Source organism: Microtus ochrogaster, assembly GCF_000317375.1.
Source record: "Microtus ochrogaster isolate Prairie Vole_2 chromosome 6 unlocalized genomic scaffold, MicOch1.0 chr6_random_2, whole genome shotgun sequence".
NCBI lineage: Eukaryota > Metazoa > Chordata > Mammalia > Rodentia > Cricetidae > Microtus > Microtus ochrogaster.
In genome coordinates, this window is record NW_004949095.1 from 13,584,963 (window position 1) to 13,606,210 (window position 21,248).

The 21,248-nt window shown below is 41.8% G+C and overlaps 1 protein-coding gene across 7 annotated transcripts in view; it reads left to right on the top strand.

Annotated features, from left to right (window-relative positions):
• Positions 1-21,248, top strand: part of Nme7 (NME/NM23 family member 7) — a 142,993-nt gene that overhangs the window by 13,267 nt on the left and 108,478 nt on the right. For all 7 annotated transcript variants that reach the window (XM_026787623.1, XM_005363997.3, XM_013352520.2 and 4 more), the window contains 2 exons: positions 13,248-13,355; positions 15,768-15,934. In XM_026787623.1, the coding sequence (XP_026643424.1) occupies positions 13,248-13,355; positions 15,768-15,934 (275 nt within the window). The remainder of the gene's footprint in view (positions 1-13,247; positions 13,356-15,767; positions 15,935-21,248) is intronic.

Sequence of the window (21,248 nt, forward strand, 5' to 3'; positions counted from 1 at the left end):
GCTGTGCACAGATCCTCTCAGAGAGAGTTGGCTGTGCACAGATTCTGTTGGAGAGAGTTGGCTGTGCACAGATCCTCTCAGAGAGAGTTGGCTGTAAAGATCCTGGAGTAGTAACTTTATATGGACTGAGTAGGTTATATGTATATGTTCAAGAACACACACATGTAACACTAATTAAAGAAAAAGAGGCCATGAACTTGAAAGAGAACAAGGGGTGGTACTCAGGAGGGTTCACAGAGAGGAAAGGGAAGGGAGAAATGATGTAGTTATAATGTCAAAAATAAAAACATTAAAAGTAAAAAGGTTACAGGGTGGGTAAGAGGGTTTGTCTACGATCCAGTCAGGCCACTCAGACCGAATCAGCAGTGAAGAGCAGGATGGCAGCAGACGTCAAGAGGGCTGGGCCTGGTGTAGACCCAGTGTGGCTGAGCAGTAGTGCTTCAGAGTTGGGAGAGACTGCGTTTTTCTAATTCCAACTCTGAGACTGAAATTGTCACTAATGCTTAGCAGACCGTGAGCTCTAAATTGTGAATAGCAACAGGCCCATAAAAAAAAAAAAAAAAAAAAAAAGATGAAGGGAAGTGGGAGAGATCGCTCACTGGTTAGATGACACGGGTTTTCTTCCCAGCACCCATGTGGCAGCTGACAACCGTCCTTAATTCCAGTTCCAGGAGAGCTGATGCCCTCTTCTGGTCTCCACAGGTACTGCATGCATGTGTTGCAGAGACAGCCATCATATAGGGAAAACATTCGTACACATAAAAGAGAAATAAATAAAATACCCAAAATGTATGTGTGCACACTGAAGAAATTGGCTGGTAATTTTTAAAATCCTCAGTTTTAAAGATAAAGAAGTGAAGCTGAGGCACACTTAGAGGCAGCGTCTTCCACCTCACTGTCGCATCCCCACCTGCCCGAGGGGTGCACATCTGTGCGGATGCTCAGTGGGCGCCATACTGAATTAGTTCTGGTTTCTCAACAAAGGGAAGGAATTGAAATCTTTAGTCAGCTGTAAATCAATCAATCAATCAATCAATCAATCAATCATCCAAGCGACCCTAAATGGACTCAGCTTGTTGATATATATTTGAGATATTTCTGTAAATATATATAAAAGAAAAATAAACCATGAATTTGAAGGGTAAAATATGGGAGAGATTAGAGAGACGGGGGCATATGAAGTTATGTGATTATATTTTAATTTTTAAAACAGTGGCTTTAGTCGGTGCCATACCAGCAAGTGCCCACTTCTGTTGTTTTACCGTCCTCTCCTCCCACTTCTGTTGTTTTACTGTCCTCTCCTCCTGTTCTGGCTCCCTTTTTAATGCCTCTTTTATTTTTGATATCCTGTTTCTAGAGTAAGGAAGATATCCAGAGTGGAGAGATGAGAGAGGGAGAGGAATGGACTGAGTAGCTTCTGAGTCTGAGAAAGAAAGCGGCGTCTGCCTCTGCCAGTCACCCCTGCCCTCTCTGAGCTTCCTCTGCCCTTTCTAGCACTCTTGAGGGTCCTGGGAGGGCCGCGCTGGTGGAGCTCCTCCCATTTCCAACCACGTGCTGGGGACCTGCCTATGCATTCCGTCTCCTGGCTCTGTAACAAGGTCACTCCAGTGTCTGCACGCATGGGTTGATTTATGGATCTCCTCTTAAAAGACTGTCCAAATCACTGTCTCTGTGTATTAAAGCTAGATTCTTAAGACTACAAATTTTAAAAAGCCACATCTTAAAAAGACAGTTAATTAAAAGTTACATCACGTTAGAGACCTTTCAAAAAGCTTGGTGAGATTAATACAAGGGCTGAAAAAGTTATTTTACACACACAAACGCACACTTTAGAATAAATCTTTTTATCTCATGAGGAAGTTATTCTTGAAACAGCTAATAGAATCTTCTGAATTGTTTTTTCCCATGTATTTGATTTAGGTGTTAGGAGGCAGGTGAAGAGTGCTGACTGTCTTTCACCTTCCACGACAGTGAATGTTTGACCCTGATCATTTATCAGTGGCTAAAAAGCAAGGCTTCAAATTTGCTTGAGGATAACCTGGGGAATTGACGAAAAGATTCAGATTAGGTCCTTTTTAAAATGTAAGGGGTTGGAAAGGGTTGATCTGCCCTGGCACGAAGAGGATATGTTAAAACCGAAAGCCAGCGCTTTAACTTAGGGATTGGGGTGGGAGGGAAGCCTGTTGCTCTCTTAGTTACTGCCTGTCGGCTGATGAGGCTGAACTGTGTTTATAGCTTTTCTTGTAATACTGTCCTGGGGCTGGGTGTGGTGGCACATGGCTTTAATACAAGCAACAGGGAGGCATAGGCAGGCAGATCTCTGAGTTCCAAGCCAGCCTGGTTTACAGAGCTAGTTCCAGAACAGCCAAGGCTGTTACACAGAGAAATCCTGCCTCGGAAAAACAAACAAACAAACACAAGAATTTCTTGGGATTTGTGAATATTCATGGTGACACAGCTCCACAGTAACAAGGCCTGGGTTGAAAGAGCTAGTTCCAGGACAGGCTCCAAAACCACAGAGAAACCCTGTCTCGAAAAACCAAAAAAAAAAAAAAAAAAAAAAAAAGGTTTGTTTGTTTTTTTTTTTAATTTTGTTTTGTTTTGTTTTTATCTTAGAGCTCTGTATTCTTTCTAATGTGTTATAGTCAGGTCCAAGATGTTTAACCTTTTTTTTCTTTCATGTAGCTGTACAAAGACTCTTTAACTTTGTTTTTGAAAATCTTCTATTTCTAGAATTGATAACCACAGGACTAAATGGACGCATGTACCAGCTATGGCGACATGTAACCATAGTGAACACTAGGTGGCGCTCCTCCACCATTGGATGACGTCCTTTCTGGCTCAGTCAATGTTATTCACTTTAGTCATATTGATACCCTTCAGATGCCATCCTTGTAGAAGTCAGGAGTGCTCACCACCACAGATGGTCTCATAAAGGGAAAGATAAACTTTTTCTTCTTAAATTAAAAAAACAATGTAAATAATGAATTCTTCTGTTAGATTAAATTTGAAAATGGCATTTTTGAAATCTGCTATGCTACCAAAATATTGTTTGACTTAATAAAAAGCTAAGTAAGGCTTCAGTATAAAATAATATCTGAGTTATGTGAGACAATGTAAGCAAACGTGGAAGAAAATGCTATCCTAATACGAACCTCTTCAGGCCGACTCAGCCAATGAGGGCTATTAACACTGGCTGGTTGGCGTTCACAAGGCCTTGATGGCTGTACAGAAGGACGGTTGTGCTCACAGCCACTAGGCCCATCGGCTTACCAGCAACACGCCATTTGCACCGATCCTGAGTATTCAATGGTCCTTTGCTCCTGACAAAAATGCAAATAGAGTTAGTAGCGACTGAGGCCTGTGGCGACAGGTGCAGTGCATGCAACCGGTTTCTGCAGCAGTTGGCACACAGAATAGAGGGAAGGGCCCAAACCCGACACCTGTCTGCTTGGTCAGCTCTGTCCTTCTCTATCACTGCACCTCAGGCTGTTGGGTGCTGTGCACATGCTTACAGCAGGGACTGCAGGGCTGGGAGTGTAAGAAGGCCAGTTTAGCCAAGACAGTGTGTACATGTGTGCGTGAGTGTGCAAGAGAAAACCAGCTCAGCCAAAACAGTGTGCACATGTGTGTGTGTGAGAGAGAGAGAGAAGACCAGCTCAGCCAAGACTGTGCACATGTGTGCGTGAGTGTGCAAGAGAAGACCAGCTTAGCCAAGACAGTGTGCACATGTGTGTGTGTGTGTGTGTGTGTGTGAGAGAGAGAGAGAGAGAGAGAGAGAGAGAGAGAGAGAGAGAGAGAAAAGACCAGCTCAGCCAAGACAGTGTGCACATGTGTGCGTGAGAAGGCCAGAGAATAGCACTGATGTCTTCCTCATGTGCTCTCCACCTTATGTTTTGAGCTAGTTTCTCCCACTGAGCCTGGAACTCACTAAGAAGGCTAAGTTGGTTGGCTAGCACGCGCAGAGATCTACCCCCCACCTCCGCAGTACTAGAATCCAGGATGCGCTGCTGTACTCGGCTACTGTGCGCGTGCGCTAGGATCCAAACGTAGGTTTTCATGCTTGCGTGTTACGCATTTTGCCAACTGAGCCATATTCCCAGCCCCAGCCAAGGCAATTTTTTAAAAATATGAAATCTGAAGACTTGCTTTTCCTGACTTGAGAGATCTAAAGTTTGGTACTCTAGGCATGGTAATGTGGCATAGGGATGGGTTTGATGGTGAGAGGAACAGAGTTTGGAACCCAGGAGCAGACTCTTTGCCAAAAATGCCAGCACCATTCAATGGGGTAAAAGTAGTATCTAAGCAGTTATTGCTTGGACAATTAAATATTTTTTTGTACAAGGATCCATTTAGACTTTTAGTTAATATCACACATGAAAAGTAGCTAAAACAAACAAAAACCTCAATCTATATATAAGACCCCAAATAAGAAATCTCTTAGAACGAAGTATAGGCCTACATCCTGTGTATTGTGTCAAGCAAAGCTTTCTTGGATGTGACATTGAAATCACAAGTCACCAAAAATCTTCTTCTGAATGTTCTGGAACTGTAAATGTGAAGCGGGGGAGGAGGGGACTTCTGAAGTATTGTCTCTAGATCCTAGCTGGACACATTAATGGGCACATGAGTGGAAGAAACGACTAAGGGATGCGTTCCAAAGGTGCGGGCAGAGCCAGAGACCCTGACAAAGCAGTACAGGCAGCAGGAGCGGGGCCTGGCCACACCAGAGAGCTGCTAGGGGCTTGCCGGGGTGCAGGATGAGAACTATCAGGGATAGCGGCGGTGGAGGGGCTGACAGGAGCTGTGGGCTTGAGTGGAGCCCAGCAACTAAACGTGATCTGACTGGGAGGTGGCAACATAAGCATCTTACCCCCAGTGCTCGTTCTAAACCTTCAGTCACAGTCGCCTAGCAAGTCCATGCGACAGCTACAAGGTAAAGAAGTCCTTTGCTGAAGTCCATGTAGCTCGCCTGCCCAGTGCCGACTACAGAAAATCTGATTGAAGACCCGGAGGGCCAAATGGAAAATGTCCAACACATACATTTCCAAGCCTGGTGGTGTGGTGGTTAGGGGAGAGAGGCGTAAACACTCCCACCTCCCCCAACCCACTTCCCAACCCCTCTATGACCTTGACAAAGCTTAGAGATAGCTTGTATATTGGTATTTTCTTTGCTATCACATGGTTTATGGCCCAATGGAGTCAATTCTGTAATTGAATATTAATATTAAGTATAAATAGTATATAACTACTTTACGGTTATTGTGCTAATATATTTAGACCCAGCATTTCTGTTTTGTCTCAGATCCAATTCTCCTTTCAGTGCTGCGGTTAGCTGACGACAAGCAGTCCCTCAGGGTAGGCCTGGCCCTGGCATTACATAACACCACATCAACTGTGTTCTCTAAGGTGTCAGCCAGGGGAGCCACAGTAAGGGGCAAAGGAGGACCTTTAGATTCTTTCTGGAAATACATAGCAAAAAAGTTAAAATATTAGTTTTGAGTCTTTTAAGGTACTGAATATTTGATTTTTGCCATTTTATCAAGATCTATCACGCGTCTTTATTTCTTCGGACCTTGATTTCAGTGTTGATGTTTTCATGTCACTAAGGACTTTCAAAAGAAGTAGATGATAGTCACTGTCTCCTAGAAGCCTGTAATCTGGTTATAGGGAGAATTTTAATTGCGCAAGCAGACCAGATGGCAAGCCAGGGTTTTACTGTGGGAAATTCCTCAGTCTCACGGCTAAACAAGGGTCCCTGTAAGGCTGGGCTGTGTAAAAAGTCACAAAGCCTCTGCCAGGTCACGTGTCTGCACTTGGGTCTCCTCGTTGTTAACATCTCTTTGATCTCTGGGCCTCTGCAAATAGAATCACGGGTTCAGAGATGCCGATTGGCTGGAGATGCTATGGAAAGACTCCACAGCCATTGCGTTTGCTTGAAGGCGGCTGAAACCGAGGTTGCCTTTGATTTCCAGAGGTTTCCCTTAATACGAGCGTGTGACTTTGATTTCTCACATGGCAGTGAACTCAGAAGTCAAGAGATTTTTTTTTTTTTTTTTTTTTTTTTAAGGATAAGGTTCAAAAAGAAAAAGTTTAGAAAACAAAAGCCCTTTCTGGATGAAGCTGACTATGGCCGTGGTTTTTTCGGCTTTTCTTCATCCTGCCCTTTAAAAGTATAGGCAAGAGGGGGCGGTTGTGCATTTGGGGGAGCACGTGAGTTTGTTTATTGATTTTTGTTGTTGTTTTGGTTTGGTTTTCTGTCCTTTTTGAGACAGTGGTCTTAGTAGACAGCCCAGGCTAGCCTGGCGCTCCCTGTGAAGCGCAGGCTGGCTTTGAACTTGCTGTCCTCCCGCCTGTGCCTTCAGTGCACTGGTGTAAGCCACGCCTTTTGTTGCTGCTGCTCTTGTGCTCTGTCTGAAACCATCAGGTGAAAGTTGGTTGTGAACTGGAGCTCTTTCTCCTCTTCTTCCCAAGTGTATGGATTTGGGAAGTGCATCTCAAGGACAAGTATAAAACGCGTTATTGCTCAAAGCCTCGCGTGGTTGCCGTGTTTCCGTTTCCCGTGCTTATCGTGCTGTAGCGAAGGGAGGTAGGAACTGCTGGCTTATTTGCCTCCTGTGTCTGGTCATAAATTTTTAATGATTCACTATATTCTCGGAATGTTCAAAGCAAAGTGAAGTTTGTTCTTCAGCAGCCGCTTTTTGCTCTGCCTTCCTGGAAGCAGCTGGCTTGAGGCGGCAGGTCCTCAGGTGCCGCCGACTTCTGACGCAGCTGGCTAAAGTCATTCGGGCAGCTGTAGGCACAGAAGCCCAAATTAGTAATCTGTTGAATGTTACCTTTATTGCCTCCGAGGTTAATGAAGTCACATAGGTGCTGATAATTGTTAAGACAGATTACGAGCAGGTGCTGCTTCTCACTGCTTTATGACTAATTGCTGATCTAACATGTAGGTTTTTCCCATCATTCTCGCCGTCATCCCTCTTAGACCTGAATTAAAGTAGCTGGTCTCAGGTGATCGTTCTCCATGAGACACTCTTTCCCTCCATCTCTCTGTCTATTCATCTGTCCGTCTCTTCATGCCACTGGAAAATTTCCTGAGCATCTAGCTTGCCAGGTACTTTTCTAGGCCCCAGGGAAACACATTTTGTTGCTGTTCTCAAGAGTATGTATTCCTAGTAAGATAAATATTAATTATGCCCTACTTGATCCCGTTTTTCTATTTATAATGTTCACTGACCAGTGGTTCACTATTCCATTTTGTCTTTCAAATCTAAACACATCGCTGGTCAGTTTTTTTCTGTTTTGTGTGATCTTAGATTTACAGTTAGACTCGTGCTGGCCCCCATCCTGGCACTCTGTGGCTTTTGACATGGTAGTTGCATTAGTTATACACTTTGTTGCTATGGGAAAATACCCGAGGAAAGTAACTGAGGGAAGGGGAGGTTTATCTTGGCTCATAGTTCAGAATATTGCTGATCATGGTGAGGAAGTCCTGGCAGCCAGAGCCTGAGGCAGCTGAATCACATTGTGTCTGCGGTTGGGAAGCAGCGAGAGACGGATTCTAGCTCAGGTTCTTTTTCTCCTGTTCATTCAGTTCAAGACCCTAGCCTAATAGAATCGCCCTGCCTACACTTAGGGTGGGTCTTCCCACCTTAACTAACTAACCTCTCAGACACCTTGGGAAGGTGTGTCTGGGGTGATTTAGCCCCTGTGGAGCTGACAGTCCTAATCTAGCGGCCATCGGCCATATAGATGGCTCTTCAAGCACCTGTGGCTGTCAATCACGGAGCTTACCTCTGCCTGGCGTTTGTGCTTTTTGTTCTGCTTTTGTTTCATTCGTATTTATCTTGATTTCCCCATTTGGAATGTGGATAAAGCTGACTTCGGTGTTTTTCGTCGGCACACACCCCTTCTCTCACACGGGGCCCAGGACAAAGTCAAGAAGGCTGTTATTCTTCCATTACAAGTCTTTTTAAAGCGAGTCTGCTAAAGGTCATCGCCAGTGATGAGCTCCACGCATCCCCATGTCTTATGGGGACCAGGTCAAGAGTTTTCATTACATCATTAAAAGCAGAAAGCTGGTGCTGAATTTTGGTAATAAGATGAACACGGAGTACCGTGCTACACTCTGGCATGTTTCTTCCTCTCTTGCCTTTCTGTGATGTCGAAGGAAGCTGAGGGAGGGTAATCCAGGAGTTGCTCACAGCTGGCCAGTCATGGAGGATACGAATATTTTAAAAGTTGACTTTAATAGGGCTGGGGCGTGACACAGCATTTGAGTGCTTGCTGGTATGTGCAAGGCCCCAGTTCAATTCCCAGCACTGTAAAATAAATAGATACATAATAAATAAACGTTTGGCCAGGATATCCTAGCTCCTTAAAGTCAGCTAAATTATTCTGTTTATTTATTATGAGTGATGAAAACAGCTTGTCCCAGAAGGCAGCGACACTTATCACTGTAACCCTAGCGCTGCGCCAAATACTAACCGGCAGAAAACGGGTGCATTGTGATGCTTGGAGGAAAGGGGAACTATGGAGTTCATCCGCAGCGCTGCAGAAAGCGGGGACTCACAGGGCATTTGACTTTTTAAAGAAAGCAACCATCGTGGAGATGAAGATTTCTAAGTGACAGGAGTTATGACTCACAGGTTCAAGTAAAATAAACATGGGAGTAATACCCATCTGAGACTCGTCATTAGGCTGCTGAGTTCAAGTCCTGCAGAAGTGATGTTCCTGGTGGTCAGACCACTGTCTGCATCTCACTGCTGTCACGGTTGCTTCACCGGACAGGGTCTTTGATAAGTGTTCTCAGGTAGAGTGCTTCCTTCCAAATGGGAATTTTAGTTGGAGCTCTGTTCTGTGGAGTTCCCATCAACAGTACCATCAACCTCAGCGACTCTCTCTTGTCGAGACTCAGCGACAACTCTCTCAGTTGTAGCCCTAAGGATGGAGAGAGAGACAAGAAGATTCCCAGAGCTCACTGGCCAGTCAGTCTAGCCAAATTGGTGAGCTCTGGCATCAGTGATTTGTATGCACACACACATACACAGTGCAAAGCCATCGTTATAATAGATGCCAATATATAGGAAAATGATATAAGATTATGTATCCACTCCTAGATTCTGCATACATTTCATTTTATTTCTTGGTATGTTGTTGTCAAGATCCAGCTGCCCTCATTCCTCCTGACTGACAGCGGGAACTTCCTTGTGGTCTGTAATTGACAAGGATGTTTGTGTTCTTTCTGGCTAGTGGGGCTCCACAGACTGAGTAGAGGTATAAAAGGTTGCTGGGCAAAATAAAGGTTGCTGTTCTTCCACCTGAAAAGAAGCCTCCGTATCTCAATCCTGGCACCCCCAGCCAGTCTCGGCTATCCAGCCTCGCTGGCTGCAGCAGTATGTGTATATGTTATGGGTATGTGTTCATAGGCACGTGGACATGAAAGTGCAAAAGCGTTAAGAAAGTGTCCAGAGCTAGTGTCTTGGTTCATGTTTTACCTTAGCTTTTGAAACACGTTCACTGCCAGGGAGCTCATTGGTTCAGCTAGAGTGCTGGACCAATGAGCTCCAGCGATCCGCCTGTCTTCACCCCCTCTTCCCAGTATTGGACTTACAGAAGCATGCTGCCACACATAAAGTTAATGTAATTTTGTTTTATGGATTTTAAATTTTATTTTACTTAGATGGGACCTCATATAGCCAAGACTGGAGCTGCTGATCCTTCCTGCCTTTAACCTTCTAAGTGCTAGGCTTACGAAAGGGTGTCACCATGCCCAGCATAAATTTTAAAGTTGTATTATATACTGTACTTATTAGTAGTGTATTTGTCTAAAATAGTCTAATGCCACATAGCTACTCTAAAACAAAAAAAAATAATTACGGCTAGGTTTGTAGAGCCAAACAGGAATCTAAGGACTCTATCAGCGCTTATGACAAAATAGCTTATGTTTTATTTAAAAGGAATAAATATGTTCAAAAATTTCTGGTATTAAAAATAAAGCATGCAAAATTATTTTCAAATAAATTACTGGATTTTCCATTTAACAGCTCACAAGTGAAGTAAAATCTTAAGGAATAACTGCATTCCAAGTTATTTCTTTTTTAATTTTTAATTAAAATATTACATCATTCCTCCTCCCTTTATGAATGCTAAGGCTTTTCTATTTTCAAAATACCTTTGATTTCTGTGCAAAACCAAAACACAGCAGTTAATTTCTTACAGCTATAATTTGTTAATAAGTAGTTTCATGTTGGTTAGTATTATTTATGATTTTTCAGCAGTGCCTTGTAACGATATTTTGTTTTTGTTTTAACAAATGAAGTTTGTCTGAAAATCAGAGTGCAGAGCTAAGCCACTAGAAGCCAGGGAATGGCGGCGCACACCTTTAATCCCAGGACTCGAGAGACAGAGACAGAGGGACCTCTATTAGTTCAAGGCCACTTTGAGCTACGTGAGATTGACTCTGTCTATAAGAGAAACAGAGCTCACACAAAGGTGATCCCAGCACTTGGGATCCCAGGCCTTTAATCCCAGAACTAGGGAGGTGGAGACAGGAGTAATATGGCTGGGTGGAGAGAGGAATATAAGGTGGAAGAGACAGGAGCCCAGTGCAGTCTGAGGTTTGGTGGAGACAGATGCAGTCTGGGGATGCAGTCTGGGGTGCAGTCTGAAGCAGTCTGAGGACAGGATCACCCCTTGGGTCTGAGCATTGGTTGAGGTAAAAGGTCTCTCTAGAGGCTGACTGCTCTGATCTCAGCTTTCACCCCCTAATATCTGACTCTGGTTTTTTATTATTAAGAACAATTAGAATTTGTGCTGCAATGCTTTGCCTATTTTGTAGGCTCAGATGATAAAACAAATTATTATATAGCCAATTAAATTATAAAATTTAGAAAGAAAATTGCTACCCATTTTTTTGATAAATTATCTATGATATGATTTATCTCCCAGATACATAGACAGAGCCTCTTTTAGCTTACCTGCTACTGTGTGTGTGCACTAACCCACCATTCCCAGGATCATATGCAGATGGACCTAATAATTATATACAGCTGGGAGGGGATGCGCGGGAAGTATGTCGTGGCTGGAATCTCAGATGAGACTCTGACGACCCTCCTCACATGCTCCTTCCGTAAGGAAACACCAGCAGAGCTCCTCGTGTTGCTTGAGACACCCCAGCTGCTCTGGCTAACGTAGAAATGGCTGCTATGTGGAGACACAGTGTTCTGTAAGCCTCCTCCTGATTTAGTCTCTCCAAGGAACAGTCTTGGGCTTGCTTGGCTAGGGAGCGAGCCTGAATTCAGTCCTACCAAAGCCCGAAATAAAACAATTATAAAACAGAATGTTTTTGATACAATGTCATGTTTCACTATTTTCTGTAAAGTATGTCTGAGAGAAACTGAAATATTCAATGAAGAGGGAGTGACAGATTGTTCATGTACCTTCAGGCACATTATGGAACAGGCTATAATGTGTATTATGTGTATCAAGGTATCTCTGTGTCCTACAAAACCAGTTTCTCCTTGAGTTCACCTGCAAGGCCAGAACTGTGGGAGGATCTGGGGAGCGCAGGGTGCAGTTTTTGGTTTTGGCTCAGGCACTTGGTAAGCTCTGTGATGTTATGCTAGTCATGTATATCCTCTGCAACTCAATTTCTTTAGCCATAAAATGAAGGAGTTTAATAAATGATTCCAAGTATTGATATCGCTTAGAAAATGATAGAGTTGGCTCAGTGAAGTTGAAAATTAAAATTTAAAAGTTTTAAAATGAGTATGGTCTCTGACTGTGTGTGTGTGTGTGTGTGTGTGTGTGTGTGTGAGAGAGAGAGAGAGAGAGAGAGAGAGAGAGAGAGAGAGAGAGAGAGAAAATCAGGTTCTCACTTAGTTTCTGTTTTTTTAACATAAAGAAAATATATTTGGCTTACTGTTCTCAGGGTTGAGAACTCAAAGAACGTGTCATGAGCATTTTTGTTCCATAGTGGATGATCAAAAAGGATGAGGGGGAGGTTCCCTTAGTAACAGCTCACTCCCAAAGCAGCACTGATTCCTAATGTACAACCTGTGAACATCTCTTAATGTTCTAAGGCTCGCTGCTTTAGCAGTGGAAATTAACCAAGTGTAGATGTACTGTCCTCATATCCCTAAATACATGTGAGATGCAAAAAGGGACAATATGTGTGCTTCAGAAGGAAATCAGGAGATGGAATTTAAGCCAAGTTTAAATACAGTTTATACTCAGAGTACTTCCTTACCTTAAAAGGAAACAATACTGGTTTGGGGATTATGTTTCTGCATCTGTGAATAATAGTTTCATGATTTTTTTTAAAGATTATTTATTTTATGTGTACGAGTGCTCTATCATGTGCACGTATACCTGCATTCCAAAAGAAGGCATCAGATCCCTTTATAGTCATTTATAGATGACTATGAGCTACCATGTGGTTGCTGGGAATTGAACTTGGAACCTCTGGAAGAGCAGCCAGAGGCATCTATCCAGCCCTCCATGGTAGTTCTTATGAATTTTTTAATATTTCATTTAGGCGAATCATGGTTTTAGAAGCAACTGGCTCCCTTTCAATATGACAGGCTGGATACTTCTTCTTTGTCTATGGTTCCTATTGTGAAACTCTAGGTCAGAACTCCAAAAGGTCCTACCTAAGAGCTTAGGAGAGTTTGAAACTTTTGGAAGTAGTAGAAATCATTCTTGGCAGTGTGTCTGCTTGGGGCTTACTTGTCAGAGAGTATCCACAGAAGACCTGTCTTGCTTCTGTTTCTCAGAGGCGCATGCTTTTGGAGAAACAGGTTTCTACAAAATGTTGCTGTTGTAAAATTACTAAGGGGAGAAAAGATGTTTACTGCATTAGTGACAATAGTATAAACTTGTTAAATTCCCAAGTCTGGATATTAAAGCTTGTAGCAGTGGAGTCTCCCAATTGCTTATTGATAGTTTTTAAGTAAACTTCAGAACAACTCTGAATTGTTAAAGTAGTCAGAATAGGAGCTTATGTTCCAAAATTTGCTGATTGAATTAGGACAATTGAATAGCCATGATACCAAGATGAAACTCACCTTTGAAAGACCTAAGGGTATTTAATTAGAAACTAGGAGGACAAATTTCTGAGAAGAACAATTTATTATAATAGTGAGGATTTGTTTGTGTCAATATTTGGGAATTCTCCTTTTCTTTTTGTATGACTTACATGAGTGCTTGTCTGCTATATGATAGTGATAAAATTCTCTTCCTCACAGAACCAGAGTGAGAGGTTTGCGTTCCTTGCAGAGTGGTATGACCCCAACGCCTCGCTGCTGCGCCGCTATGAGCTTCTGTTTTACCCTGCAGATGGATCTGTTGAAATGGTAAATGAGGGCTAGAAGATGGCTCTGTTGGTAAAGGGCTTGCTGAGTCTGACACTTAACAGCCAGGTAAAATGTAAGGCATAGTGTTACCTGCCTGGAATCCCAGCACTCTGGAAGCAGAGATATGGGGCTTGCTGCCTGGATGGTCTGGCTGATGGGCAAGCCCCAGGTGCAGAAAGAGGTCCTGTCTCAAAAGGTAAAGTGAGCCAGGGGTACACTCAGGATGCAGAAACCGGGCCAAGTTTTGGTTGAGGCCAGCTTGGTTTGCATAGCAAGTTGCAGGCCAGCCAGGACTACATAGTGAGACCCTGTCTTGAAATAAAAACAAAAACAAAAATCTCCCCCAAACAAAAAGCAAAAATAAATAAACAAATAAATAAAAGTAAGGTGTACAGCTCCTGAGAACAAGACATAAAGTTCACCTTTGTCTTTCATGCCTGTTCATGGATGTCTGCTCATACATGGGAGCTCACACACTGATAAGTAGCCTTTGTTTGCTTAAAAATTAGCAAAGTTATTTCATATGGGGCGAGGAGAAGAAGAAGACTGCCTTTGGTGTGGTTGGTTTTGAAACTGCATTTGAAGGTGAAGTTTTCTTTTCTTTTTTAAATTGAAAATATATTTTTTTCATACAGTATATTCTGATTACAGTTTTCCCTCTTCCAACTCCTTCCACATTTTCCCCACTTCCCCACCAACCCCTTTCTTTCTCTCTTTCATTAGAATAAAAATAGGCATCTAAAAGTAAAATAAAAGCAAATCAGAATATGACAAAACAAACAAACAAACAGGAAAAAAAGCCAAAGGAAAAAAGCACAAGGAACACAAACACTGAGAAACACACATTTGTTATACACAGGTGACCAGCTTGCTAGATGCACTGGTGTAATAGTGGCACAAGGGTGTGGGAGTAACCAACCACTGTCTGAAGAAATATTTTTATTGGAATTCTTTTTTCTTGGTGTTCATTAATACATCAATACATGAAGATAACTTTGTGCTGGTATTTTTTTTTCTGAGTTATGTGGTAGATAGAATTTTACCACATAATCCAGACTAGCTTCTTACTTATAATCCTGTCTCATCTTAAATGGGCTTATAAATGTGCACCTTCACACCCAACTTTGTTATACTTTGCAGACTTCTAACCAAAGTATTTCACAAGTTTTAACATTAAAAATATAGGAACAGCTTAAACTTGTGACATTTGACTATAATTTCAATACTTAGGAGGCTGAGGCAGGATAATCACAAATTCAAGGTTGCCTGAGCTGTATAGCAAGACTTTGTCTCAAAACAAACTGACCTAGAGAAATCTTAGTGGGTAATAACACTGGTTGTGAAAGCATAAAGTTCTGAACTTGAACATTAAACACCTGTATAATAGCTGGGCATTGTTCCATGTGATACGCCAATGTTGAGTGGCAGAGACAGGCAGCTCCCCAGGGTTCTCTGGCCAGCTAGCCTGGCTTAAACAACAAACTTCAGGTTCAGTGAGAGACCCTGTGTCAATAGAGAAAGGTGAAAATGACAGGGGAAACACCAGATCAGGCCTTCTCATGTATGCATGTGGTCATGCACACCTACCTACACACATATGGATGAACATGCATATAACACACACACACAATATTCACATACACAGAGAGAGAGAGAGAGAGAGAGAGAGAGAGAGAGAGAGAGAGAGAGAGAGAGAGAGATAAATACAGTGAGACCCCAAGTTGAAGTGGGATAACGGGTGTTTTGGATTAATCAATATTTGATAAGTGGTTCTGGGCAAATGGATATTATAGCCATAGATATTATTGAAAGTTGGTATCTGTGTAAAAAGTCAAACTAAAGGGGATCTAAGAGGGTCCCTTTCTTTGTGTTCCTTCGTTGGTATTCTCTTTAAAAAGTCAGTGTATTTGGGAGTGGAGGTCCTAGAAGATGGCTCAGTTAAGAGTACTTGCAGCTCTTGTAGGTCCCGAGTGTGGTTCCCAGAACTACACTAGGCAGCTCACGGCAACTGTAACTCCACCTCCGACAGGCCAACACCTCTTCTGACTTCCTCATCTGCACTCACATTACATACCCACACAGAGACATAAATACACATAATTTAAATAAAATACAATTTTAATGAGCTTACTTAGTATTGGAATGTGTATGTGAAAATAAGGAATGTGAGAATCTGACAGTTTCTGGTTCATAGATGCTGAAACAGTTTGGCTAAAACAAGTCTACTCAGGGTATTTTAAAATATATATTTTTATTATTACTAGATTGGATTTGGAAATAGAGATTTTGAGTATAAAATATTATTTGTGTGTGTAGTTAAGAAGTAAAAGGGTCAGATAAACTGAAAACTGTTTCTACCTCCCAGTAAGATTAACATTCTTTGTATGTATTTTTCATTGCGTTTGGTTCTAGCATGATGTAAAGAATCGTCGCACCTTCTTAAAGCGGACCAAGTATGAGGACCTGCGCTTGGAAGATTTATTTATAGGCAACAAAGTGAATGTCTTTTCTCGACAACTGGTGCTGGTTGACTATGGGGACCAGTACACAGCTCGCCAGCTGGGCAGCAGGAAAGAGAAGTAAGAAAACAGTTCTGCCGTCTTTTCCATGGAAACATCACACCTGACTTTGGCTACTAGCATGACTTCCTACTTCTCGATGGGGCCCAATATAATGTATTAACATTTTTTAAATAGTTTGGAACTGATCTGGGACTTGTTCCTGGTTAGAATAACAGTGATAGCCGTAGTCTTGGGAGGTGATTATTTTGAGGGGAGGAGAGTGAGCTTTTACACTCTCCTTTTTTATATTTCTCACTAAAATCAAAGACTGTTTGAGCATGAACTCTTCTTCCTAAGGATAGGCATGGCTTTGGGAGAGAGGAAGTAATGATGCCCGAATCACCATAAACTTAGAAGACAAGTTATTTCTTGCAAAACTGAAGGCTTTGTGGAGCTGTTTGGTGTTGATGATGAAAGATAGGTTGAATTGCCACCCAGTTAGATGAGCCGGGATAAAATGCTAGTCAAAGGAATGAGTATAAAGAAAGATAGAAAGGCGGGAATTCCTGTCCAAAGTTGAGAAGGACTGTTATTCTGGTAGAATAAGGTGGTGGCTAAAACTTATAAAAGTTTAATTACTAAAATAATGGTCTGAATAATTACGGAAGTAATAAATATGAATAGGAAATAAGAAGTGTGTGTGATTAATAGAAAGGAGTAATGCAGGCTGGGGCAGCTAAGTTGGTAGAGTGTTTGCCTAGAATGGACGACGCCCTGAAGGCCCAGGTTTGAGCCCCAGCACTGTGTAAAACTGGGGGGGGGGCACATATATGTTATTCCAGTACGTGGGAAGTGGAGGTAGGAGGATAGGAGTTCAAGGTTTTATTAGGTTACATAGGGAATCTAAGGTCAGGTTGGACTTCATGGGACCCTGCCTTAAAAAATAAGACAGGCAATGGTAACGCACACCTTTAATCCTAGCACTCACGAGGTGGAGGCAGGCGGATCTCTGTGAGTTTAAGGATGGCCAGGGCTGTTACACAGAGAAATTCTGTCTCAAAAAGCAAACAGGTAGGTAGGTAGGTAGATAGATAGATAGATAGATGGATAGATAGATAGATAGATAGATAGATAGATAGATAGATAGATAGATATAGATAGACATATAAAGTAAATAAATGAATGAAATTAAACAATAAATAATAAAGCTCATAGACAGTCCAAGTCAAGAATGGAAGATTTAGGGGCTGGAGAGATGGCTCAGTGGTTAAAAGCACTGGCTGCTCTTCCAGAGGTCCTGAGTTCAATTTTCAGCAACCACATGGTGGCTCACAACCATCTGTAATGGGATCTGGTGTTCTTTTCTGGCCTTCAGGCATACATGTAGACAGAACCATGTATACATAATAAATAAAAAGTCCTTTAAAGAAGGAATGGAAGATTTAGAAACATCTGGAGTGAGATGGTGGATGAGAAGCTGCCTCAAAGTGATGCACTAAGTGAAACAAGCCAAGATATCAAAGAGTAAGCTCAGTTCCAAGAGAGAAAGATCAGGAGAACATCAGAAATCACAAAGAAAGAGCTTGCTTTGGGGACTTTTATTCAGCTACAGATAGTGAAATTCTGATATCTGCAAGAAAGTAGATAGAACTGGAGGTCATTACATCATCAAGTGAAATAAGCCAGACTAATGAGAGATATCATATGCTTTCTTTAATATGTGGGATGTAGGTAGATGGATGGATGGGTGGGAGGTGGGAGATAGATAGATAGATAGATAGATAGATAGATAGATAGATAGATAATAGATAGATAGATAGATAGATAGATAGATAGATAGATAGATAGACAGATAGACAGATAATAGATAGATAGATAGATAGATAATAGATAGATAGATAGATAGATAGATAGATAGATAGATAGATAGATAGATAGATAGATGAGTGTAGAAAAGGAACTAGGGAGGAGAGAGGACTGGAGGGAGTGGGGAACAAGAGAGCATTCATGTGTGTCATGAAAGCAGACAGACTTTTGGGGGATGGGATTGGAACTAACAAGAAACGAGTCACCATTGGGGAGGGCCGGGGTTGTAAAAAAGAACAGAGTATAATGATACGAAAATATCACTATGAATCACATTTTATATACTAGCTAAAAAATTTTTTTTAAAAGAAGATGGTGTCAACTATAAAGTGTGGGAGAGCAAAAAGGGTCACTCAGTGGGAAGGTGTTGACAGAGGTATCTGTCCTGCCAGGTCCCACAGCCTTTCAGTCCCAAATAAACACACAGAGGTCTACATCAATTATAAACTGGTTGTCGTATTAGCTCAGATTTCTTATTAACTCTTGTAATTTACATTAATCCATAATTCTTGTCTGTGTTAGCCACATGGCTTGGTACCTTTATCAGTGAGGCATTTTCATCTTGCTTCCTCTGCATCTGGGTGATGACTACAGACTCAGCCTTTCCTCTTCCCAGAATTCTCCTGTTCTGGTTGCCACACCTATACTTCCTGTCTGGCTGCTGGCCAATCAGCGTTTTTTTAAAGCAATACAAGCAACAAATCTTTTTTACAGGGTAGAAGACCATTGTCCGACAGCAGGAAGGAGTGGGCAGCACACTGCTCCACTGTGGCTCCCTGGCAGAGTTTGCAGGAAGGGATGGGAGCAGGGAGGGACAGAAGCCTCGTCCAAGTTTTATGCCAGGTGGCGCTGGTGAGAAGACATTGGCATTGTCAAGTGGAATATATGTTTATGAAAGGGTCCAGCCCGAGAAGGGAGAGATGGCAGGGGTGGGTAAGTTGAGAGACGAGCAAAATTCAATGCCGTATGTTATGAGAATGTAATTGTGAAACCTAGTGCTCTGTGCAATAAGTAAGATAAAGTTTAATACCTGAAAACCGAAGAGTCATGAGAATTCAAACATAGGAGGCTGGGTAGGACCTGGATATGATCTTCTAATTCTATTTTACTTTATCTCTATGTCTTTTATGACACTGAGAAAGTATCTGTAAACATTGTAAGGGCCTAGTCTGTGTCAGTTGAATGAATTAATAAATTACAAACTCAAGTGTATCTGCTTTTTTCTGTATTTCCTTCTTATCCTCAAGTTATGACTTTTGATCTAATTGATAAGGAAGTTAGAATTGTTTGTCACTAATGTTGTCTATTATTGATCTTAGTTCATAGAACTAGCATGTCCAGTAAGTGTTGAAGACAAAGACAATCAATGCAAAAATGAAAAAAGCAAAGAAATGAAACTTTAAGAAAAAAACGGATGCAGAAAAGCCAGTCTGTCTCTCTTGTTCACAAAAAATGTCCTACAAACATTTACTGAATGAATGAGTGGGATTATGACATTGCAAATGCCTAGTATATAAAGGAGTGAAGATTCCTTACCCTTTCTTTACAGTTCCTTTCTAATTCTTGACATGCTTTGTGCTTAGGTGGTGATGGGTCAGATCTAGAGGGATTGTCTTGTGAGAGACCACCACAGGGGCAGCTATAAAACTGGGAAAGTCCGACAGTCCAGACCAAGAGCATCATTTATTCTTATGAGATCTTACGAGATTCTTATGATGTTAAAAGTCAGCGAGAGTAAGGAAATAGCGTCTGTAGCTCTGTGCGTGCGTGTGTTCGTGCATGCGTTGAAGTGCTTGTGTGTGCATGTGCGTGTGTGGGCGCCAGAGGTTGACACTGGGACCTTCCTCTGTCACTCTCTCCTCCCCCTTGTGCTAGGATTACAGGCACACAACCACCATGCTCAGTTTGTAACTCAAGCCCTCATGCTCGCGTGGAAAGCGCTTTACCAACTGAGACGTATCTCCAGCTCTATAATCCCTTTTATGAGTAATAAATAATCTATAGCTTCCATTCATTGTGGATAATGATATATTCTAGTTTTCTGGCTAGCTCTGTGAAAACTTGACATATGGTAAAGTCTCCTGAGAGGATGGAGCCTCAATTGAGAAAATGTCTCCATAAGATTGAGTTGTAGGCAAGCCTGTAAGGTATTTTCTTATTAGTGATAGATAGTGGAGGGCTGTGCCCACTGTGGGTGGCGCCATCCCTAGGCTGGTGGTCCTGCTTCCACAAGAAAGCAGACTGAGCAAGCCATGGGAGCTAGTCAGTAAGCTTGACTCCTCTGTGGCCCCTGCATCAGTTTCCACCCTTATTTGAGTTCCTGTTCTGATTTCCTTCAGTGATGAACAGCGATATGGAAGTATAAACAAAATAAACCCTTTCTCCCTATGGTGTTTCTGCTCGTGGTGTTTCATCACCATAGAAACCCTAACTGAGACAGCTAGTCCCTGTCTTAGAAGGGCACTTTACGTAATCATCTCAACACACAGCAACGTTAGGTTTTCATTTCAACTCGGAAAGGTAATCTGAGAAGCTGGGATTAATAGTCTGACTGGAGCCAAGTGAAAATAAAAATGGTCCTACAATTGCTTTTTCTATCTTTTAACTCTGATTTGTGAGGAATGAATGTTTTTAAACTGATCCTATAGGATGGTAAAGTACCTTGGCCAGTCACACTTCTAGACAGTAAAAGGAAACAAACTCTGTTAGACTTTAGTAGTCTAAAATGTGTCTGGGTTTTTTTTTTGTTTTTTTTTTTTGTTTTTTGCTACACTTCTAATCCATTTGCTGACTAATACAGTTGAATGGGATGAATTTTTAAACTGGATATATTTTCATGTGAATAAATATTGAAGTATTTGGCCTTTGTAAATAGAGTTAATGAAAATGCTTGCAGTAGTATATATTCCATTGAGTTGAATTATTTTATCATTTTCTTTTCTGATTCTTTTCTAACTGCAAATGAGTAAATAATAGCAGTCATTTGGATGACTTAAAGAAACTTCTGAATCCAGGAATCTCAGCTTACTTTATGTGTCCATTGCCCTAAAAGGGAGTGCGAGTATTCTGAGCTGCATTGAAGGTGGTATATGTGCTTAGGAGGGAGTATTTGTGTTAGAAGGGTGTATCTGTGTTAGAAGGGTGTATCTCTGTTAGAAGGATGTATCTGTGTTAGAAGGGTGTATCTGTGTTAGAAGATGTATCTGTGTTAGAAGGGTGTGTCTCTGTTAGAAGGATGTATCTGTGTTAGAAGGGTGTATCTGTGTTAGAAGGATGGATCTGTGTTAGAAGGTGTATCTGTGTTAGAAGGATGTGTCTGTGTTAGAAGGATGTATATGTGTTAGAAGGGTGTGTCTCTGTTAGAAGGATGTATCTGTGTTAGAAGGGTGTATCTGTGTTAAAAACGTGTATCTGTGTTATAAGGTGTATCTGTGTTAGAAGGATGGATCTGTGTTAGAAGGATGTGTCTGTGTTAGAAGGATGTGTCTGTGTTAGAAGGATGTGTCTGTGTTAGAAGGGTGTATCT